General features: G+C 34.7%; 5 protein-coding genes across 14 annotated transcripts; 3 read left to right on the plus strand and 2 right to left on the minus strand.

The window, feature by feature from the left end:
- The first annotated feature begins 417 nt into the window (after positions 1 to 417).
- Positions 418 to 3,012, plus strand: LOC116430879 (upstream stimulatory factor 1). 2 transcript variants are annotated; one of them, XM_031985532.2, is made up of 6 exons: positions 440 to 584; positions 651 to 716; positions 791 to 861; positions 1,331 to 1,611; positions 1,699 to 1,866; positions 2,429 to 3,012. In XM_031985532.2, the coding sequence occupies exons 1-6, from the start codon at positions 544 to 546 to the stop codon at positions 2,645 to 2,647; spliced, it is 846 nt and encodes a 281-aa protein (XP_031841392.1). In that variant the 5' UTR covers positions 440 to 543; the 3' UTR covers positions 2,648 to 3,012. The 2 variants fall into 2 exon arrangements, with proteins under 2 accessions (XP_031841401.1, XP_031841392.1); XM_031985541.2 differs by lacking the exon at positions 651 to 716 and having other exon boundaries at positions 418 to 584.
- A 1,645-nt stretch (positions 3,013 to 4,657) lies between these two features.
- On the minus strand, positions 4,658 to 9,392 carry LOC116430840 (V-type proton ATPase catalytic subunit A). Of its 2 annotated transcripts, XM_031985465.2 has the most exons (13): positions 9,271 to 9,392; positions 8,724 to 8,936; positions 7,679 to 7,794; positions 7,492 to 7,604; positions 7,040 to 7,405; positions 6,891 to 6,947; positions 6,683 to 6,777; positions 6,335 to 6,606; positions 6,059 to 6,242; positions 5,869 to 5,986; positions 5,479 to 5,759; positions 5,213 to 5,402; positions 4,658 to 5,126 (listed from the first exon to the last, which is right to left on the minus strand). In XM_031985465.2, exons 3-13 carry the CDS (start codon positions 7,758 to 7,760, stop codon positions 5,034 to 5,036), a joined length of 1,851 nt encoding a protein of 616 aa, XP_031841325.1. In that variant the 5' UTR covers positions 7,761 to 7,794; positions 8,724 to 8,936; positions 9,271 to 9,392; the 3' UTR covers positions 4,658 to 5,033. The 2 variants fall into 2 exon arrangements, with proteins under 2 accessions (XP_031841325.1, XP_031841332.1); XM_031985472.2 differs by lacking the exons at positions 8,724 to 8,936; positions 9,271 to 9,392 and adding an exon at positions 8,289 to 8,671.
- A 628-nt stretch (positions 9,393 to 10,020) lies between these two features.
- LOC116430895 (5'-deoxynucleotidase HDDC2) lies at positions 10,021 to 12,680 on the plus strand. 5 transcript variants are annotated; one of them, XM_031985588.2, is made up of 5 exons: positions 10,629 to 10,792; positions 10,856 to 10,954; positions 11,100 to 11,224; positions 11,310 to 11,478; positions 11,890 to 12,680. In XM_031985588.2, exons 2-5 carry the CDS (start codon positions 10,916 to 10,918, stop codon positions 12,115 to 12,117), a joined length of 561 nt encoding a protein of 186 aa, XP_031841448.1. In that variant the 5' UTR covers positions 10,629 to 10,792; positions 10,856 to 10,915; the 3' UTR covers positions 12,118 to 12,680. The 5 variants fall into 5 exon arrangements, with proteins under 5 accessions (XP_031841473.1, XP_031841441.1, XP_031841448.1 ...); XM_031985613.2 differs by lacking the exons at positions 10,629 to 10,792; positions 10,856 to 10,954 and adding an exon at positions 10,021 to 10,306; XM_031985581.2 differs by lacking the exons at positions 10,629 to 10,792; positions 10,856 to 10,954 and adding an exon at positions 10,022 to 10,613.
- A 550-nt stretch (positions 12,681 to 13,230) lies between these two features.
- Positions 13,231 to 19,470, plus strand: LOC116430857 (nicotinamidase). Of its 3 annotated transcripts, XR_004235811.2 has the most exons (6): positions 13,497 to 13,607; positions 14,350 to 14,696; positions 16,949 to 17,210; positions 18,028 to 18,174; positions 18,331 to 18,777; positions 18,865 to 19,470. XR_004235811.2 is itself a non-coding variant. In XM_031985494.2 (5 exons), exons 2-5 carry the CDS (start codon positions 14,446 to 14,448, stop codon positions 18,724 to 18,726), a joined length of 1,056 nt encoding a protein of 351 aa, XP_031841354.2. In that variant the 5' UTR covers positions 13,231 to 13,487; positions 14,350 to 14,445; the 3' UTR covers positions 18,727 to 19,470. The 3 variants fall into 3 exon arrangements, 2 of the variants coding, with proteins under 2 accessions (XP_031841354.2, XP_031841342.2); XM_031985494.2 differs by lacking the exon at positions 13,497 to 13,607 and adding an exon at positions 13,231 to 13,487 and having other exon boundaries at positions 18,331 to 19,470; XM_031985482.2 differs by having other exon boundaries at positions 18,331 to 19,470.
- LOC116430888 (perlucin-like protein) lies at positions 18,860 to 21,616 on the minus strand. Of its 2 annotated transcripts, none has more exons than XM_031985567.2 (6): positions 21,520 to 21,616; positions 20,817 to 20,896; positions 20,483 to 20,673; positions 19,927 to 20,031; positions 19,562 to 19,853; positions 18,860 to 19,019 (listed from the first exon to the last, which is right to left on the minus strand). In XM_031985567.2, the coding sequence occupies exons 3-6, from the start codon at positions 20,571 to 20,573 to the stop codon at positions 18,860 to 18,862; spliced, it is 648 nt and encodes a 215-aa protein (XP_031841427.1). In that variant the 5' UTR covers positions 20,574 to 20,673; positions 20,817 to 20,896; positions 21,520 to 21,616. The 2 variants fall into 2 exon arrangements, with proteins under 2 accessions (XP_031841427.1, XP_031841416.1); XM_031985556.2 differs by having other exon boundaries at positions 20,483 to 20,677.
- Between the last annotated feature and the right edge of the window lie 1,570 nt (positions 21,617 to 23,186).

Genomic DNA, 23,186 nt, shown 5'->3' on the forward strand with positions numbered 1-23,186 from the left:
GAGATAGAATATTAGGCAATAATGGATTAATATGTTATTATGTCTCACAGAGACATAGTCTTTTGCTGTGACCTTAAAATGACCTTTTCCTTGAAAATTGATGTATGTACCAAAAACGTATGTGATTATGTTTGTGTGAATGATCGCTTTTACTTGCATTATCAATAATATTGAACACATTTAATGTAAATGTATGAATTTTAAAACAACCTTAATCTATTGAAAGCAGATTTAGATCTTTGATCTAACTGCAATGATTCTTATAATCAAAAAGTGGAGCACATTTTTACATAACTATTTTGTAATAACCATTAGATATTCAGTACATAGAATAAACAAATTTTTCACAAATATTCCAAGTAAGTAGTCTAAGTAGATATCATTAATCGGTACATAACATTCAAAATTACGTACACTTGACGAGTGTAAGGTGGCGCTGTAATCTGTGAACGCCATCTTGTGCACCACATGACCTCGTTGCCGTGTCCCGTGACCAGCTCACGTGAATTTTGACAAATTCAAACGTTTTTGGTAGAAAAAAAAATGGATATATTGGAGCAGCATCTCGAACAGCAGGATGTCAGGTAGTGTTTATGTTAAATATCGACTGGCTGATAATGCGAACACCTATCCCTCCTGTTTCGGTCGAGGTCTCCTCAAGGTCATCACGTAGTGCACAGTGCGCACTTACAAGACTTAGGACAACGGTCGTGGAAGTAATAGGCATAGACGTAATCCTATAGACACGTTGCATATCCATTCTTCAACGTAGACTACGCTTCTTTTACAGCACTGTTAGCACGAAGGATGAAGGCGGCACAGGAATTGTTATCGAGGAGGCGGAAATCGTTGACTGTGAAGGTAAATATAGTTTGGATTAACAGCAAGCATACATTGCACTGATATCAAAGTTAAGCGTTAATTTCAAAGTATACTGTTCTTGTGAACGTATAGAGTGGCGCATGTAAAATCAACAGAAAGTACAAAATATGGTTCTGAAATTACATTTCGTATTGCCGCGTGTCATTCTATATATTCGTCGGGAATTTTGTCGTCGTGCTACTATTTGCTTGATGCTTGAAAGTATTATTCTTTTGCTGTTACAAATGTAACTCCAATTTATAATATGTAATTATTAAATTAAAATGTACAATTATTTTGAAATTTGAAACCAGTTTTATCTATACAAGATTGTAGAAGATTAAGAGACCAAAAAGTGTCTAAATCATTGATTTGATATATTCTTGTAAATTGAATGTATTTACACTTATTTCATTTATATAAAGTACATTTTAATTAAAACTATAATACCAATTATTCTTACTCATAGGGGAAACTGTTGGTGAAGATGGAATGCGCTACCAAGAAGCTTTGGCATATAGAGTGGTCCAACTAAATAGTACTGCTGCTGGCAATGAAATAGATTTGCCAGTCAGTCAGCCAGGGAATAATACTGTACAGGTCTTAACATCCCCATTGAATGGACAGTTTTATGTCATTGGGAATGCTAATGACGTTTTCACCACTGCACAGACCTCTAGATCACTGGTTCCAAGAACAACTACTTTACAGATAGAAACACCAAGGACTTGTAACACTGGATTGAAAAAAGTATGAATATCAAATCTATATTTCTTTCAAATAGAAGTTTATAACTAAATTTACAAGTTTTACACATATCATTTATACATGTTATAGAGAGACGATAGAAGAAGAGCAACCCATAATGAAGTGGAGCGTCGGCGAAGAGATAAAATAAATAATTGGATTGCAAAATTAGGAAAAATTATACCTGATTGCAATACTACTGCAAACGCAAATGGAACTGGTAGCAGTGGTGAAGGCAAAGCAAATTATGAGACCCAGGTAATCAGTTGGAGATCATTGGTAGTGTAAAATCCCGGACGAGCTACCGATTGTACGAATTAATTCTGAAAGAAACTCAATTTGTTTAAGAGAAAACAAACAACAGTTAATTAAAATAATATCAATAAGGATAACACCAAAATTATTTATAAATACGCTAATCGGTTGCTCGCTCCAACTTTCGCTCTCAACTTGCGGTCAACTCTCGGTTCAAGACTCTCTCCAAGACTGTCTGCTTTAGACTCTTTCTTTCTTCTCACACGTATCCCTTCTTATTTGCATTCTGATCCTCGCATTCATAATTAAAACTCAGTCACGTCTCTACACACTTCGTTAATCCCTGCATTCTCACGGTCCAGTCGGTTAGTCCCAAACACTCTTGCTTTGCACTCTTTCAGCCACTCAAGATTTTCTAAACGCAGTCACTCGAATTCCCAAATATACCGGCGCCACCCAGTTGTAAGACGATATAGACCATGTGCACAGACAATTGACCATTCACACCCTGCAATATTAACGAACGGTAATTAAGATATTTTCTATTTAACTTTTTTTTATATAGAGCAAAGGAGGAATTCTGGCAAAGGCCTGTGAATACATAGGAGAATTACGAGCAGCCAATCAAGGATTGGGTCAATGTCTACGAGATAATGAGAAATTACGACAAGAAATAACTGCCTTGAAGCAACTTGTTACACAATTGAAACGAGAAAATCTTCAACTAAGATCTCAGATATCATCCACGGGAACTAACGTCGACGTTGTTCATTTGAGTCCTTAAAAATTTCTTAGTCCATAACACAGTGCTTCTTTTTGTAAATATTAGGGTACATAAGCTGGCTCGATAGTCAGACGAAGTATTTACTCTTATGATTTCTTTTTTCACGGGAGCCACAATAAATTTTGTCATATTGGATTAATATTTTTCGAAATGTATGAAATGGTCCTAAAAATGGTATAGTCATAACTAGATTTGCAATTATGTATATTGTACGTACTTCGCGTTGTTCACGAGAAGAACCCGAGGACGGCGCAGGGACAAGGGAAGTCTCCTGCTACAAGTTTTGTTTATAGTTTCGACTGAATATGTGTAAATGCATTGACAAATAGCAAATTAGTATCGAAAATAAGACGAGAAAAGAAAAATTGATTAATTAGACCTGCGCTGCTATCAGAGATTCTTTTGAACAATACGGAGTATATTCATATTCGTACTAAATTTTGTTGATAATAAGGAAAAGGGTATAGCGTAATCAATCGATGCCTAAAGATTTTGTTTTAAACAAAAACTAAATCATAAAATTGAATACAATTGTAAAACATTTTATTCAAAATTATCGTTTCATTATGAATTTAATTAATATATCTTGAGTGCAATTTTATATTATAAGATCGCAACGGCAATGTTGGAAGTTACGACTATTCCTTGCAGGACCTATTTAAAATGAATTTGTTTTTGTAATATGCAAACATAATAAGTTGCATTGAATTGCCTCGTGTACGTGAACGAGCCAAGGCTGTGAATGTTGAGCATTGAATTTAAGCGTTCGGATTATGCAATTTTAGACTGTGCAGACAGAGCACAGTCAATTTCAATTTTTAAAAATGAATAAACAGATGTAAGTTTTGTTGGAACGTTAACGATAAAATTACAATATGAAATATGACGACTGAAAAATCACAGAGAACGTTGAATATTTTTTATTTTTAATACTATTTTCACGAGTGTAGAGTAGGTACTTCATGAAATGAATTAGGAAGTGAGAATGTAAAATAGATTAATCGTACACGTATGGGTGTGTATGTATATTTAAATGTGTATATATACACGTATGTGTACATATGCATATACGTATGCATATAGCAATAAACATATTTTTTTCAATCTGGAATTTCGAATGTCACAAGATAACGGCATCGAAATAATTGAAAATTAAATACTGGTTTGTAATATATCGTTGATGTATATATCGCGAGGTTATTGTTATATAATAATATTATTAAAATGAAATTTAATGAAGCCTATTGTTATGATTACTTATCCGACACCAATGAGCCTGAAGGAAGACTAGTTTCTTCTGTTTTTTCCTTTTAATGCATAGTCTTTATTCGTTTTTACATATGTTACAATGGAAATGTTGAAGTTACTTGGAACACTGTATACGATGCATCTTTTTTTATACTTTCTTTTCTTTCAACGATAAAAGACCCTGCACCTTAACAGTTCAACATTTTGACACATTTTTTTTAAACTTTCAGACCATTTTTTGCAACGTTTAAACGTTTAAAATAACATCTACTTTTTATGTAACGTCTGCATTTGTCGCTTAATATGTTTACATAATACGCTATTTATAATACAATATTTAATACTCTTTAATTGAAATTTCATTCTCTGTAAAAAGCTGCCATGTCATCCCATGCAACAACAAAAATATTTAAGCATATCATTAATAATATATACTCTTTCGCGAATGGATGAATGGAAAGCTTTTGACGATGCCCTTTTAGTCTCATTTTACATACATACAAAAGTTCTTCTGCACTTCATTCTTTTTGCGAGTTACTCTCCAATTAGCGCAAAATAAAATCTAACCGGAAGCTTTATTATTCTCCAGGCAACTTATCATTTTTTGACAACTTCACAATGATTATTAGACTGCGGCTTTCATGCGTTAAAGTGTTTGATTTTTTGTAAATGTAATTATAAGAAATAATTATTTTGTTTTTTATTCTTGTCATTATAAATTAATCTGATGACATACCAATTTGCATAATCACCCACAGTCCATTAAATAATCAAAATTTTATTTTTAATGACCAGAAGTAATTCATTATAGCCTTTCATTTAATTTGCATGAGCTGGAAACACATTTAAGGACGTCCTATATTTTATTGCAGCAGTTATCACGTATGATTTTCCGTTAAATGTTAGTTAATACACATACGGTTACAGTAGACTTTATATTTGTAATTTCTTATGTACAATTTTTTTTTGTCGTAAATATTGAAACTAATATAACAACTTAGTGTGCGATACGTGATTATGAATGCTTGTTTTATATATATTTTTTTCTCCAGCAGATCCAGGACATCCTTAAATGACCAGCACAAGATTCCTGAACGTTCACATGGAGAAATTATATTTGTATGATTGCCCCCGATAATTAATCTTCTAGATTTCTAAACGCTTGTTGGATATCTTCGTGTAACTGATCATAGTCAGCTCTAATCTTTGCTTCACCGTCTTTAACAGGATCCTAGAAAATTATCATATATAACATTAATTATTCAAGTCTACTTTATCCAGTAAATAGTTGTGTAGTTTTTTGTGATTAATATTTACCTTAAACTTCATGGAACTAAGTTGATAAAGAATGTTGCCCATGCTGTCCCTTATAACATTCCATGTTATTTTATTGTCCGATTGCGCCGTTGACTCTACTGCATGCCTCGCCATATCATAGAATGCAATCATGTTTCGTAACATTCCCACGGTCTTATAAAATGGACAGAAGCGATCGTACGGCGAATAACTGTGAGAAAGGATTCCTTATAAATTTCAACTGATTATATTTAAGTGTTCGGATACTAGAAAAACAGGATTAATACCTGTTCTGTTGCAAAAAGTCATCTTTCAGAAGTTTCGCCACCTCCAAAGTAATTTTGTCTGTCTCCGCAAGAGATGCTTTACCAACTAACTGTACAATCTCTGATAGATCCTCTTCTTCTTGCAGGATTTCCTTTACTTTTGTTCGTAAAGGTACAAACTCTTGGAAGTTCTTGTCATAGAAATCATCCAAAGCTCGCAGGTACTTACTATACGATATGAGCCAGTTAATAGACGGGAAATGCTTACGTTGAGCAAGTTTTTTATCCAAACCCCAGAACACCTGAAAAAGAGGATAGTTAAGTTCATAATTATGAAATAGTATTTACAGCCTCGTATATCAAAGTAAAGTAACTTAAAAGAGGGGGAGGGGAATAATAATATATTCGTACCTGCACGATTCCAAGAGTTGCACTAGTAACAGGATCAGAGAAGTCACCACCGGGTGGCGATACAGCACCTACTATACTGACAGAACCCTCGCGATCAGGGTTACCTAAACATTTTACTCTAAAAAAGAATATGTCCAATATTAGTAACATAAAGAAGTAATAAAACTGACTTTCTTAAAATGATATTCACCTTCCTGCACGCTCGTAGAAGCTAGCCAGACGTGCTCCGAGATAAGCGGGATAACCAGAATCTGCAGGCATTTCAGCCAATCGACCAGAAATTTCACGAAGCGCCTCAGCCCAACGAGATGTTGAGTCAGCCATCATAGAAACATTGTAACCCATATCTCGGAAGTACTCGGAGAGTGTGATACCTAAAAAATGAGAAAATAAAATTATATAGGACACTTTGTAGTAAATAATATTGGATTTTCACTTTTTTTTTTATTAGTAACTGTACACGTACCGGTGTAAATGGATGCTTCACGAGCAGCTACAGGCATGTTCGAGGTATTAGCAACCAAAGCCGTACGCTTCATGATAGACTCGGTGACGCCATCGATTTCTACAGTTAGTTCTGGGAAATCACGAAGTACTTCGGACATTTCATTACCACGTTCTCCGCAACCAACGTAAATAATGACATCAGAGTTGGAATATTTGGACAAAGCTTGGGAAATTACAGTTTTACCACAACCAAAGGCACCTGGGATTGCCGTGGTTCCACCCTGGACGCATCTACAATTTTAAGAAATACCTCTGACGATCCTGTTTACCGTATAATGTACGTGAAAGCGAAAAGTTAAGTTCTTACGGGAAGAGCGAGTCCAAGACTCTTTGACCAGTAAGTAAAGGATGGTTAGCTGGCAATTTTTCTGTGACGGGACGAGGTTGACGTACCGGCCATACCTGCATGCACATGTGTTACCATTATATTAATATATTCATACGAACTATTGCGAGTAGTACGAAATAAATTTTTTAAATAATTTCTGTCTGCAAATTTAAATAAGATCGAGTACCTGAAGCATAGTGTATTTTTGCGTTTCTCCATCGAATTCTGCCTCCAATACAACATCCTGAGAAAAACAAGACGATAATATTTAGTTATGCACTGTAATATGTATATATTATTATAAATTAATTAATATTACAAAACTGTATCGCTTACATTAACTGTATAATTTCCAACAGGGGCAATATAAGTAACAGTTCCCTTACTTTTTGGTGGTAAAATCATTCTATGTTTCACCAATGTGTTTTCATAAACCACACCAAACAAATCTCCTCCAGTAATATGGCTTCCATTCTTTATGTTCAATGGATTGAATTCCCAGGATGCAGTTCTTGACAAAGAGGGCACATTAATACCCTTTGGGATGTAAATAGAGCCAGTAAGTTCGTTGATGTCCTTCAGTGGACGCTGGATACCGTCAAAAATACTGCCAAGAATACCAGGACCCAATTCTACAGACAATGGTTTGCCGGTACGAAGCACGGGATCACCTACAGTTACACCGCTGGTTTCTTCATATACCTAACAATGTATTAACATAGGATATAGTAAAATTGTGAAATTGAACATAATTTAATTTGTCCATATCTACAAGAAGTTTATAATACCTGAATGGTAGCCATATCACCTTCTAAACGAATAATTTCTCCTACTAATTCATAATATCCTACTCTGACCAGCTCGTACATAGCTGACCCTGACATTTTCTCAGCAGTGACGACTATAAGTAATTAATGAACAAATTACTGATTGGATAAAATTATGAATTTCAACCAATAATTTCTGTGTACTAACCAGGACCGGACACTGCGTATACATAGCCAAATTTACCCTCCTTCTCCTCCATAGCAATCTTTGGCAACCCACGGCTAGTCATTGTGAATCTTAATCAAATCAAAACCACCCAACAGCTGCAAGCATTTTGTATCATGTAATACAATGAAAGTATATAAAATAAAATCTACACATAAAATAATTAACATAAACGGAATCAACTTATAGATAATTTAAAGGTATTGAAAAAATATAGACAATGATGTATAAATCCTTTTAAAATGATTAATTGAAACAATTTCAAGGTACATAAGATTGAACTAAAAAAAAAGTCAAACTATCACTTTGGGATAAGATAATTACCCCACTGATGCAAGAATCAGTTCAGAGTTAGTATTATTAATTAATTTTATAGAAATATTCGTTTCAGTGAGGCTGAAAATGAAAAAAAGGTACTTGTTAATTTATGATATTTGATCAAATCAGTTTCGCTTTGATCTGACATTCAATAAAAACGGACCGAGCACCTTGAAACACAGAAAAATATAAGGAAACACTGATAAAAAGATGACGTATGCGGAGAATTCGTTCGAGTCGAATGTTTGAAACGAGTATCGTGAGTGAAATGTACTTTAAATCGGTGAAAAACTTGATGTCAGATAGCGCATCCATTCATCGTTGAAATTCACGTGAGCAGTTCATTTAAAAAGTAGGCGTAGCCCTCTTTAAGCCCGCGAGACGTCTGCTGGCCTAACAGAATGTAGATTCTGAACAATATAATTATCCATCGATCGTCCAAGCGAGGAGCTTAATTCAACCATTGGGAGGTTCCCTTAAATTATGCGATACACATGAATACTGCCTGAGCGAAATGTATAAATTCTACCGCTGATCAAGAAACGATGGCGCATTCAAACTGGCACGATCGATACTTGTACGCGCCAGTCTTTTCGTAGAAAGTCTCTGGCACGCTTTATACAAAATGAAATTGTCGTAATTCTCTCTACCGTATAGTAAATCAAAGTAACGTACGGTGACCAAGATAAGTGACGATTAAAGAACTTACGAGATGTGCAATGTATCGAAGTAAGTCCACTCTACAACAACGAGTCAAGCTTCGGAGACGAGCCTGGCTGCTATCACAAGACAGGTCAGCTGACTGAACGACGTGCTAGTTTACAATGATCGGTCTCTCTCGCGTCTATGGGCCAATTCACAAGTGTACAATACCGTGGCAAACTTCTTGGATTTTTCACCAGGTGGCAGCGTTTTTTTGCAGCTATTACGAAGAAACGAGTGCATGTTTTACTTTTAGAAAAAAATTTGCTTGTTTTAAAATTGTTTTATTCCTCTCAATACGCAGTGTTTAATGTTGTTCGTTGAAATAAAAAAAATAGTAATTCAGTTAAGATAGGGGAATTTCCATTAAGTTTCTGACAGAACGTAAAATAAGAAACGGTAAAAATGTTTAATATATAAAGTAGGACAAATTAATAGATGCGTGTAGCTCACTTTAGAAATTTTAATTTAACTTTTTAATTAAAATGAAACATAATTTACTTTAAAAAATGGAAATACCTTCTGTGCGAATACATAGGTATTTAGGTACTTACTATTGATAGGAAGTTATATTTGGAAAAACTAGCGCGGCAATTATAAATTAGATATATACGCCATTTTGCACGGAACTGTCAAGAGCTGGTTAAAATTAGAAGTAACCAAGGTGCACTTACACATTACTGCTATAATTACAGTAAACTATATAGGTTTTTTCAGGATCCTTGTAGAGTATTTCCGCTTACAAAACGAATAAAAATAGAGCAACTAGTATTATAGCAAATGAAAGTTCTTTTAGTGTAAATTATTCAACATTAATATAATCAACATATTCTAATTTAGTTCAGTTTTAATCGAATATTATGTAAATTTCCTTACATTTAAGTTACAAAATAAACTATTCGGCAAAAGACTGTCCTACAATAAAATATTTTAATTTTTTTATCAAACGACGATTTTTTATTGTATTACTCTCTTCCTTCGTTGTATATATTCCTCTAAAAAATATAAATTTATTCGGCAATCATTTTAGCGTGTTTTTTTTTACAACATTTAAATATCTTATCACCTATTTGTAGTTTGCATAACACCTTGTACTTCAACAATTTGAATCAAATATTATGCTAAACCAAGTTTTCTATTACAGTTGATACAATCCTCACGGTCAATAATATTGATGTGATATGATGTTTCCTAGGCTTGGTGATCACAATAAACAACCTGTACATCCCTTCTCACAAGGAGTTTGCGCGAAATTAATGGCGCCATCTATGCTCTTACACACATCAATAGATTTCAACACACTTGCATACACGAAATAGTACATAACCTATTTCCGAGTTGCTACGGGTGGGGCCCCTCAAACTCATCCCCTCCACTCGGTAGTGCTAAGAAAGGACAGCAGCATCACTAATAAAAAAACAGAGAACTTACAATTAGAGTTTCGTGTTCAACATAGAGACAGTAGCAGATGGATTCGCATTTAGTATCTTGATTTCCTTGACAACGGAGACAAAGTAGGGGTAGCCTGTTTCACTTAACATGTAAAATTTGGACAGTGCGGACATACTTATTGTCAGGCGAATGTGCTAGGTACATTAGGGACAGATGCATATATCTCAGTCTTCGGATTGTGGACAGCATTTGTTACAAGTTTCCACGTGCAATCAAGGATTCGTACTTCTCGGGTTCCATTATTTTTCTGACGTTGAGTTCGTGTCGTTGCTCAAAAATTGTGCGCGAAATTGAATTGACTTAGAAAAAATACCCGTCTACGATCCGCGTCTGATATCGCTTTGGCTTTCGTTACTCAAATCAACGAGGAAAAGAGAATTACCAGTTCTTCGATATGGACCTGAAAAATTTGCAAGAATTCATGGAATTAGTTGGACGACTGAAGGTGAGCCTCTGTCGTCATAGAGATGTCACCAGGCGGCATTGTGACAAATATAAACTCGTAGTTTCGGTAAACGCGTGCAAGGATAATGTATAGGGGTATACAGTTTTGGCAGTCCCTCGATCAGCTGTAATCGGACGGACTCAGTTTTTAATAATGCTATCGCTGCTGCATTGTATACAGTATGTTTCTTATATAATAATTAGGCTTTTTATACATTCATATTCATACAGCAACGATTCTAGGTCCAGTATAGGGGAAACATTGATGAAATTGTCAAGTTGTTTTGAATCTGATAGAACCGGATGATCAATTCTAGTTTATGTGAACTAATCCACAAAAATGTATAACTACGAAAGTATCTTTAAAGTAACTTTATAATTTTATTAATTTTAAAACAAATTTGGAGAAATTTGTGAATTGCTGTCTCTGTCGAATGTCTTGCTTTCTAAGGTCTAAATATCAATAGAAACATCTTTACAATTTCAGCACATGAAGAGGACAGGATGGGTCATCAGAAACATCACTGATCCAGAGACAATTGCAGGGCACATGTACCGGATGGCTATGTTGTCTTTCCTAGTGGATAACGATGAACAGTTAGACAAAGTCAAGTATGAAATGGTATTATTATGTTATTTATGAGATTTGTTGTTTTTTAAGTTCTATTAATCAAGCAATGTTCTTTTGTATTTATAGAATCATGCAGATGGCTTTGATCCATGACTTGGCGGAGTGTATTGTAGGAGATATAACACCTCACTGTGGAGTTGCGCCTGATGAAAAACATAGGCGAGAAGATGAAGCTATGGAAGAGATTTGTAAACTCCTAGGTGATAAGGGACCAATGATATTGGAGATGTTTAGAGTAAGGTTCAGTTGAATACATAGTACATTACTGTAATATCTATTCTTAGGATAATATATAGTTGAGACCATCTGATAAGGACAGGCAGTAAAGATAAACAAAAATTTGCAATAGCTAACTTAGATGTGGTTGAGAATAACTAGGCAGTCACTGTATCTAGCTCACAAATGTTTTGTTTCTTTACTGCCTTTTGTCTCAAATTATATTTATTTTCTGTGACATGATAATTACATTTTGTATTAAATACTTATGATAAGTTATCACCTTGCAAACATACAATGAAGCTATAAAGTTATGATGTGAGATAGTAATAGAGTTTCTTAGAATTATCAGATCCCTAGATTATAAAAGAATAGCTTTCATTTGGTTTGATGTTTCTTCATATAACACAATTATTTTGTACTTATATAGGAATACGAAAAACAAGAATCCCCTGAAGCAAAATACGTGAAGGATCTGGACAGACTAGATTTAATAATGCAAGCATATGAGTATGAGAAGAGAGACAATGTTCCTGGTGAGTTGGAAGAGTTCTTTGTTGCAACCAATGGGAAGATCAGACATCCCTTTATTAACAAAATGGCATCTGAAATCACAGCAACAAGACAAGCTTTATGTCGCCGTTTACCTAGTTTATAATAAGAATTAGGGTTTTTAGAACTTAAATTCAAACTCAGTTTTTATATATTTTATTTGTTATATTTTACAAAAGTCATATGAAGTCATGGCGATAAGTTCTGCTGTTCAATTAGACTAATAAACAACACGCATATTATTATTATTACTATTATAAAAACAATTATCATTTATAATAATGATATAACATTCTAAACAAACACTGAAGAAGAAATGCCCATCCAGGAATGTTTCTTCTTATTTTCCGCAAAAATGGAATTTATTACAATTTTTATTAGAGGCAATACGAAATGATGACTTTATTATTGCGACGTGTATTTGTAATGCAATGTTACACCTTTGTTCGATATGTTTAGTTTTTACAACGATAAATAATTATTAATAAAATAATAAAATATTTATTAATACAGATTATTAATGAATAAATTATTAATAAAATTGTACTTATTTATCGTTTAAAATGTTTTGTTAGGTTCCGCAATTCAATTAACTGTAATTACATCCAGTTTTAAATTAATTTATTTTCAATTATTTATGATAAATAATAAAGCTTCATTAAGCAAAAACCAAGTATTTTCTTCCATCCGATTACACCCTTCACTGTAGTTTATATTATATCATTCAATTATTTGCGACAAAAAATTTTAATTTTCAAAATTACCAGTTATGATTAACATCAATAATGATAATATCACAGATAAAAAATGACACATGCATTTCATTGAATATCTTTTTACGTACTTTTACCTTGAGAGATTGATAATTAATGGTCCTCATGTAAGTATTAAATGCGCGCTGCGTAAACCCGTTATCAAATGGAAAAAGAATAGATATAACATTATTTCGTGGAACTTCTCAAAATTACTTACATCACTTACATTAGATAGCTAAACTCTTGATAAAAAGTTTAAATAATTTTTAATTGAGCGGTTTATTGGAAACAAGTTGATAGTAGACGTGTATGACGAATACTTTTTTCTCTTACTCGTACATAATTTATGTATACTCCGGTTATGAAACCTCCCTATATAATTTTTTTCTGCTCAATTTGTTTGTTTAACCGTTTTAGCGCCACGCAGCACGATCGCACTGTTCGCGTACCGTAGTGAAATATGCCGCGATGTTTGGTCATGATCGTCAATTCGAAGCGCTATCGCGCTGCATGGCACAATCCGACACGGATTTTTAAAAACCCCCGGCACTAAAACGGTTAAAGTAATACTCTTTATATTCCTCTGCATGTTAACTCCAATTGCGTAGATTTCGGCCTTAAATGACTTTTCAATCAACGTGTCTCTTCAATCGTCGCACAAGTGCGCTGTGGTTCAATAGGTTGTTAACGTTGGGATTCCTATATATAAAGAGGATCTAAGGTAAGCATTGTCAGTTACACCGCCAGTGAAGGCAGGTAAAGGTGGTTTGTCAACATTCCTGTAATTTTGAAATTACGTCCGTGAGCAAGAGCAACTGCAGATTACAATTATTATATACAGGTAGTTACGAATATATCTCGCCAATTAGTCCGAGGACTAATGAATTTCCTATTAAACGTTGTATTTTATTGAACGACCGTTCTATAAGGGAGTTTTATAATCTGATTCCAGTATACAATCGCATTCATGTGAAACGTTTAATCAAATAAAAGAAACCATGAAATTTTAATTCATAAATAAAGCTTCTCATCTTCTAATCATCTAGTATCATTATTTTTTTTCTAATTAAAGAAAACGAAATACTGAAATTTAATTTAACCGTGGCTGCTGTACTATCACATTGAAATTCTGTACCGAATTTTTAACGTACTACCTTCAAAATAGATTCATTCAAGTTTTACTTTTTGAGCCGCCGTTTTCGAATAAAACCTGTTACTTTCGTCGTAATCGGCTGATACCTTTGAACCTAACTATACATTACACTTATTTTTGAAACACGTGTGATCATGAATCATGATTCTTTCTTTTTGGAAAGATGAGAGAATCCGAGACATTTGGGGCATGTTAGTTTCTTTAAGTGATCAATTTAAAATTGAATTACATAAATGTCCAGGTACAGAAAAAAGATTTCAAGGCAACATAAGTTCACAGCACATATATACGGCGATCGATTCGTGGACGCGCGTGGATGTTGCGCAAAGCATTAGGTGTTAGGACCACTTCGTAAAATAAGCTCGTGTTATCTGCTCAGATTAATCGATGGTGAATCGTGCGCCAATTAATCACAGTTATTTCATAACAGTTTACAGCGAAGAGGGTTGTTTCGAGCAGGGAACGGAATCCAACTGATAACGATTATTTGCATCGAAGCGTTACTGACTTCATGCCCACGTGAAGCATGGAAACGAACAACGTTAATTCGCAAATCGATTTGTTTGGCCGGAAGGAACAACTGACTGCCAAGAAATTTTTAGCCAATCTCGATGTACCGAATGTAGAGAGCGCCTTAAATTACTCAAACTTTCGGTTGATTTGTGGCGCACTCTTTCCGCCGGACGAGCTCGAGCAACATGATTGGAGGATCAAGGATATGTTTGATATGTTTGACAACGATCATGATGGCGCCCTAAAAGAAAAAGAATGGAAAATGTGAGTAAATATATATATACATTACATGTGTAAGTATGTATATGTGCCGTGTCTATAAAATAAACAATAGGTTGTTTAGTCATGCGTACGAATGCTTTAGTATTCAAATGTACAATTACGGCATTTTTCAATACACCGTCTCCGGAAGTGCATGCAACGTAGCGTGACCGTTTAATACGAATGATTAGCGGAATCACATATAGATAACAGAGTAATTTAACCCCCTATAGGATCATGTGACTTCAAAGTCACACATCAATATATATTGTGAAACAAATTTTGACCTATGTTAGTTTTTGCAATAGCCACTATGTAATTCTTATAGAGTTCCTTACCCTAAATACGAATCCGAAAATCAAATTGCTGGGTCAGGTCCAGTTTTCGAAAAAACTGGGTTTTTGTAAAAACGGTCGAATTTTCCAGAAAACCAAGTGTTACGTGAAAACTAAAAACGATAGGCAGTTAAAATTTGTCGCAAAAAATAAAGGAGACTTGCCCGATCACGTAGCTATAAAAATTTTGAATTTTGCGTATCATTAAATGTTTGTAAACGGTGATCAAAGTTTAAAAAAAGGTAGATGCGCGTACTTTACCCCCCCCCCCCCCCCCGTGGGAAGCGTGACGTCGGTTTTTTTTTGGGACAGAGTAAGGAAATGCCGCGAACGGAACTTTCGCTCCACACGGCCATCGCTCGCTGGCCACAGCTATGCAGGGCCGTGACTATTTGTAATATCGATAAATCAACATTTAATCCAATTAACACTCTTATTTTATTATAATCAGTTAAATAATCCGAATTAAATAAAAATTGCTTGTTTTCTAAAAGGAAAAACATCATTGTAATCGATTTTTTAAATGGTACATCTAATGATATCATTCTCAGTATTAAATTTGACATAAAAAACTATTAAACAAAGTACGATCTACAATGGATGTTTACTGGAAGTATTTTTAAAATAACACTAATACTACCGAGTATACTTGAATATTCGGTATAGTTCCAGTAAACTTGATTAGTTTTTAAAAACATATCACATATCTAATACTTTCAAAATATTAATAATCGACAGATAATAAAATTTATACCGACCATCTTGACTGATTCGATAGTTTCAGTGTCAATCATCGTAATAATATTACTCGTATATGTGTATTCACATATTAAACAGCAAATTATTTAAAACGGAACGATCGTGAAAAGCTTTCTCATAACTATGATGAAAATTTATAAAATAATTAAACATTATATATACATATAAGAAGTGACCGGGGTCCAGGACTATACAGCGCGTAGTCACGGCCCTGCATAGCTGTGTTACCCTGTCTCAAAGAAAAACCGATGTCACGCTTCCCACGGGAGGGTTCCTCTTCAGAAATGTCTGCAGAATCCAATGGTGCACAGCAAATTTGTGCTGCCCAACCCACTTTTCGTAGAAATGTAACAGAAGTGCATACAAAGTACGCGCATCTACCTTTTTTTAAACTTTGATCACCGTTTACAAACATTTAATGATACGCAAAATTCAAAATTTTTATAGCTACGTGATCGGGCAAGTCTCCTTTATTTTTTGCGACAAATTTTAACTGCCTATCGTTTTTAGTTTTCACGTAACACTTGGTTTTCTGGAAAATTCGACCGTTTTTACAAAAACCCAGTTTTTTCGAAAACTGGACCTGACCCAGCAATTTGATTTTCGGATTCGTATTTAGGGTAAGGAACTCTATAAGAATTACATAGTGGCTATTGCAAAAACTAACATAGGTCAAAATTTGTTTCACAGTGTATACCGGGTTAAATTGACTTATTCAATTTTTTATTGCAAAATGACGAACGACATTAAATAATTAATCAGCTTAAACTTTTGTACAGAGAGGTGTTTACGTTCAACCATATTGTAACTTCAAAGTTACAAAATATATTCGTTTAAATATAATTATTGAAACTATTGAATACATTGTTAATTTGTTCTCGTATGTTGATATTTATTAATTTCATACTGCCTAAATTTTGTTGTAATCACGAAACAAAATTCGGCCCATAGAGGGTTAAAATAACAAAGTCAAAATTGTAATTCGCATCGTAATCGACAATACAGATGTTTTTATCTTAAGTGGAATCGTTTTCCATAGCTATATGAATAAATTCAAAGTTCACGGATCTTATCGGAAGAGAGAAGTCGATTTAATTTTAATACAACAACAGGATTATTGAAGTACACGCTTAATTTTAATAAGTATTTTATCAAACACAGTTTTTACGAATGGTTGAGAATGATGGTTGAGCCGGTGAACGCGTTGGTGGTCGTAGATATGCAGAACGATTTTATCGACGGATCGTTAGCTTTACGTGATTGTAGAGCTAATCAAAATGGTTTCGACGCGGTGGAACCGATAAACCGTTTGATCAAACACGGATTTTTCGATAAAATTATTTATTCGCTGGATTGGCACCCCGAAAATCATATCAGCTTCTACGAGAATCTGCATTCGCGAGAACTTCATACAGACTCGAAGGTACGTGATGCCACCGGAAGTCGCTGAAACCATTAACTCATCGAAATCGATCATTCGTCGTTTTTCCGTTTTCAACGTGAAACCAACAATAAATTGAAAATTACTTTTACCAAGTTATTGTCGGTTAAATATATAATTCTTGCAGTTATACATGTACAAGGTTTGCACTATTTATGCTGTCCGCGATTATCTCCTGAATTTAAATAATACTTATTGCGACTGTCGGGTAAATTATTTTTTCAAATTTGCATTCTACGTCGTTGAAGGATGTATGTGTTATAAACATGTAATTTATTATATTATGTAATCGTTGGGCTTGCGTAATGGATTCTTAGAAAGAGTTTTAAAGAACATGACTTCAAACTAAGTGCATTTGTACCATTGTTGTTAGGACTTTTGCGAAAAAATTTAATGAAATTCAATTTAATCAGTCATTTGAGCGCTACGAATATTACCATTGAATATTTTAGGCTTTAAAAAATCAGTTAAAAATTGTTTTTGGTTTATTTGGTCCATTAATTAGGTTTTTAGAGAATACACCGCGTTGAGAACTTTTGTTGTTGTTGAGAAGCTTATATGCGTTTCTTTGTTCACGACCGACAATTTATAGCGCAACTATGACTCGAGTGATCGTTGACTCATTATTACATGTTAATTATATATTATCCAAACTCCGTACGTTACAAATTTCAAAACGTTTTATATAGGAAAACCCTACACTTTCGGATTTTCAATACTTTATATTTTTGTAATACAATTATTTCTTTCTTTCTAATTTATTTGTACAAAAGATTCCAATAAGTCTGGGTGGTTGCAGGTAACGAAGGAGGAGGCAAAATTATTTGACACAGTGGTATTCGCGAAACCTTATTTGGAGCAGACACTGTGGCCGAAACATTGCGTCATGTACAGCTGGGGTGCCCAGTTGCATAAAGATCTGGTGATCGTGCCTGGTTCGGAACAGGTATCGAAAAACAAAAGAAAATACAATAAAATAACTTATTCTTCGCTTTTCCTGTTATCAACAAATCTTTTTAATCTGTGATCTTGTATAGTGTCAAGTCTATAAGGTAATTTGAATTTTTTCATTAAGGAGAGACTTCTCTTCTGGATTTTCTAGGTACTAAAGGGTAAAGACCCCGAGAAGGAGGTTTACTCGGCATTTCTTGAGAAAGATTCGTCAGGTTCCAGCGAGTTGCTGAAGATTCTTCGTAGGTCCGACGTTACACATGTGTTTGTTTGCGGTGTAGCTTACGATATCTGTGTGAAAGCCACTTGCTTAAGCGGTCTTCAATTGGGATACCCTCTTGGGGTGATCAATGATTGTTGTCGCGGCGTAGATCCAGATGGTATCAAAGCTACGAAGCAATTAATTTTAGAGAACGACGGTATAATCATCGAAAGTGATGAAGCCTTATCACTGGTGAACGGAGAGAAACGAAGCCTTCTTATGAGTCACAAATCTGCAAAGACGTTAGCCTCGACTTTAGTCTCTAATACTATCGCGGCTATGTAATTGATGTCGTCTAACTGCGAGAGAAACGTGCGACAGAAAAAGAAATACAAGGTTCATACCCGCTTCGAACTCTAAACGGATTATAAATATTACACTGATACGCTAAAAATCTACCTCAGTCGTTATTTATCGTTTAAGGTTGCGTGTCAATCAACGCCCGCGCAGTTTTCTCTATCCTGTTCGCTGATTCATCGTCTACCGTTAATTTGCAAGCGTATCTATGCCTCGTCCCGCAATCGTCACTGTGATAAGAGTATAGTCGGGACGTCGAATTGTAAGACAGTTTCAGGCATCTACAAAAACGTAAAAAAATTAAGTAAATCGGATTGTGAATTCCGATAATAATATTTCTTTTAAAAGTCTCAACTGATTCACGTACAACATGCATTAGGTCGTCCCATACATTCGTACCGCCTATTTTTATATTATATATATATATATGTAACATACATAGCTTTATTAAATATAAAATTTGTATAACTTCATAACCTGTCGCTCTTGAATACCTTCTACTGACTAAACTGTAGCATAAAGGTATAGTTACCAGGTCTGTGATTACAAAACGTTTCGTGAGAAGTATAAACACACCGCGACATGAACTTATGGGACGACCTCATATATACGCTTTTCCTTCGTATTAATTGCGACGATCCAACGGACACCTAGATTTATGTGTATACAGAAACTAATTCGAGTGTAATAATTACACTCTGTTGCGTTTCAAATAAAGTGCGGACCTCGTTACACGTGTCACTCGAGTTATTGTTCCTTGACACTTTATATCTTATTACGGATAAGATAATGGTAATTTGGAAAATGAATAAAAATCTCTCACCTGCCATCGCCAGGTACGGTCTGTTTCATGTTTTGATGAACCGGCTTCGCGCTGCTTGCCCAAATCCACAAGAGACCGGGATTCAGCCCTCCTGTCCAGAAATGCTTCCCCTTTAACTTTGAATTCATTTGCAAACTGCTGAATACATCTCGTTTCTCATCATCCTTCTCGAATTCTAGCAAATATCCACCCATTCCGCGGCAGAGACTAGCCGACGACTTCCAGTCGAACTCGCGGTCGCTGAAGTGATAGCAGTTCTGGCCGATTTTAGTGTAGTTTGCTGGACAAGATTCTGTAAAATAAGATTTTTAATAATAAGAAATTTAACCATGACAAATGTAAGACGCGAAAGACGAGTAACTCACTTTTCTGGTTCACGTTTCCAGAAATTACGTAATAGAGGAGTTCTTCTGCTCTTCTTAACCGGTTCTCCAAAAAATCTACTCTATAGACGAGCTTCTCTATAGCTCCTGAAAAAATTTAAGAATAGAGAATAGACAACAGATACAACTCAAGAAATCGGTATTCTTCGAAATGGCAGCCAACATAATTCTGATTTTAACGACTCTCAGTCGCCATTTGGTTTGACGCAATAAAATTATAAAATTCGATGGTCAGTAGCAAATTTTGCACAGTGTATTAATACATGAAATATTAAGATAAAATAATCGAATTCCTTAATTTGCTTGTGAAAAATGTCACCAATGTTCCGTCAGAAAATCTTGAACGTTTATACTGTTAAATTTTCGAGTGCTAAGGGTTAATACGTTAAAGCATTTTGATGCTGCACGATTCGACGGAGCGGAATATAACATAACATAAAATTATTCGAGTTGCTTTATTATCCTTTACACGCTTATCTTTTTGAATGTCGGTGATTACCACAGTATTAAGCATATTAAAAACGCTTCATATTTTTACCTAGAAGGTAGAGATCGGTTTCGGTAACTTCTCGCTTGTTCGGCGTCGATATTTTACTTGTGACCATTAAAGTCTTGTCACCTAGTTTCATCACCTTCGGCGTTCTGAGTGTCCTCGAGTCGGACACCACCCAATTTTCCAGAACCTCGGACCATGATCCCGGTGGTTCGATGACAGAAACGTTTGACAGACTGTCTGACAAAGTCGCACAGATATTAACAATATTATCATATTATCATATTATCATATTATTATTTAATAATATTTTATATTATTACAGACTTATAGTCATCGTTTCAATTGAAACGTTAATGCGAAGCCATCATTTTCTTACCAGAGATTCCTATATAAACGTACAATTGCAAAATAACAAGAAGACACAGCTGAAGAAATCCTTTATCCTTCATGGTAAACCTGTAAAGACGATAGTACAGTGAGTATATTAAGAGGAGGAGATTGATAAAGGAAAAAGAGGTAGCTAGCATTCATTTAATCGCGTTCCAACTATCTCTAACTTTCTTAAAGAAAGTCCGAAGGAATGCGCGACACTACATGTAAATAACTTCAGTCGGAAATTTTTTGTGATCCATAGAATGTGAGTTATTAGTTTGTAACCGATGTGACCACGATTGCAGTCACAATTCAATTTAACACTGGAACTACCAGTATAAAGCAAAATGGCCAATTTAGAGTTTCTTCTTTTACAAATTATTTGAAATCGTAAGAATACTTTCTTAATTGGTAATAAATTATTAAATAGATTGATTTATTAATGTACGTTCCGAGGTATGAGTGAATAGAGATTTGAGTAAATCTATTCTTGTAATTTGTACCAGGAAATGCAATCTAGTCAATTTCACTGTTTAGTAGTTTTAGTGTTAAAAGAAATGGCACTACCCGTTAAATGAAGTATATTTTAATACGAGATAAATCTTGCATTCGAAGATAATCCAATTCTAATTGAATATCGAATTTAATCCAAGTTGAATACGTCGAAAGGATTCGTGAACGATTAATTTATCGATCGTCGCACTTACATAATATTCGTGGAACATACACGATACCGCGCTTATTATCATTCCACTTTTCTTTCTTCCGTTTCACCTGGACGATCCGCTTCCGTTCGTGAACCACGCACGACTATTGATCGCGGGATCCGATCGGGCGCAGCCTTCTCTTGGACACTTTCTCTCCTCCCCGGAAAAATGAGTCACTTTCTTCGTCGGATTCGTCTGTGTATCGGTCACGAGTTTTCGCGAGGCTTCTTCGAAACCATTTTCTTCCATTTTTGGTACCCCTTTTCTCTCGTCGTTTCGTTAAATCCTGACCGTCGATCATTATGTTGAGCCAGTCATCGCCAAAATTCGGTTGACTCCACGAAACAAAATACAGAAAAATGATGCAGTAGTATACATTGTTTGTCAAAGTTTCCCTTCAACTGGAAAATCGAGTGCATATTGTCCCTTTACCAGTATAAAATTGATATAGTAACTACCACCTATTCTTTTATCAGAATTTTTTTTCACTTCTGTTGAAAATAACAAGTTAGTCAACGTATAAATATATGTATGTATAAAATAAATGTATTCTTCTTAAAAGTTTTTATTTCTTGGACCTAAAGGGTTATACAGTGTATTTTACTTTATTATTAGAGATGTAATAATATTTCCAATGAACATGTGAAATGCATAAAACAGTATATCCTTAAAGTAATCTCTAATTTTTCTTATTATCTGACACTAAAGTTAGTAATAAGGAAATTTATTTTAAATATAAAAAGTGAAGAGTCAATCAGATGCTTTGATGATACAGTTTGAAAAAATGTTCAAAGTATCCTCGAACGATTTGGTCGATGAACGGTTAAGATCTAGATCGACTCGGATGCATGCGGCAATGGATCAGTTTTTCGAACCAGCAATCATTAATAACAATTATCAATAATTGATAGAATGATGTTCTCGATGATTTTATTGGGAAGATAATGTTCTTGATCAATAGTCATGAGATTCGCAGACTAGTTTCGGCATACCGACGGTCAGAATGCCAGCGAAATCAGCATTTCTCACTGAATTGTCCTACTGACACGCTTCTCTTAACGAAGCGGAACTTCATCTTTATCCTCGATCTCGGATAAAGGAACCTCATCTTTTTCCGGACCGTTATTTAAATCCTATTTCGTTGACAAATAATTCGTACCTGATTTCAGAATGATTTCTCTTCTTCTATGCAAACCGTTCCTTCTGTAAGGTTACTCGAATAGTTTGGACATTTTGGTCTATCTCTTAAAAGTCCTTTAAACATTAGAATGATTAAGGTTTTAATAATTCAAACTAATACAGACGTGACAAATTAGTTTAAAGGAAAAATCTAATAACATCAGAGCTACTGAACAATCGAATCGACTAGCTTTCATTTCATAGAAACCACGAAGATACATGTGGTATTGAGACCTTGATTTACTTGTGTTTTACTTTATTAATATATCGCTTCATTCGAGAATCTCCTAGACAAGCAATATCCTTTCACCAATCATGAAAAAAGAAATCAGAAACAAGTCAGTGCGATCTGTGTGGTTACTCTAGAGTTAACACTTAGGGCTAACCCATTCCTGATTACTTCTTCCTGCAATTATTGGAAAGACGACAGATGCTTCTCTGAGAAGCTACTAAGGAAATTGATTTACGGATATGCAAACTGAATCATA

This window comes from Nomia melanderi, chromosome 3 (assembly GCF_051020985.1).
Source record: "Nomia melanderi isolate GNS246 chromosome 3, iyNomMela1, whole genome shotgun sequence".
NCBI classification, from domain to species: domain Eukaryota; kingdom Metazoa; phylum Arthropoda; class Insecta; order Hymenoptera; family Halictidae; genus Nomia; species Nomia melanderi.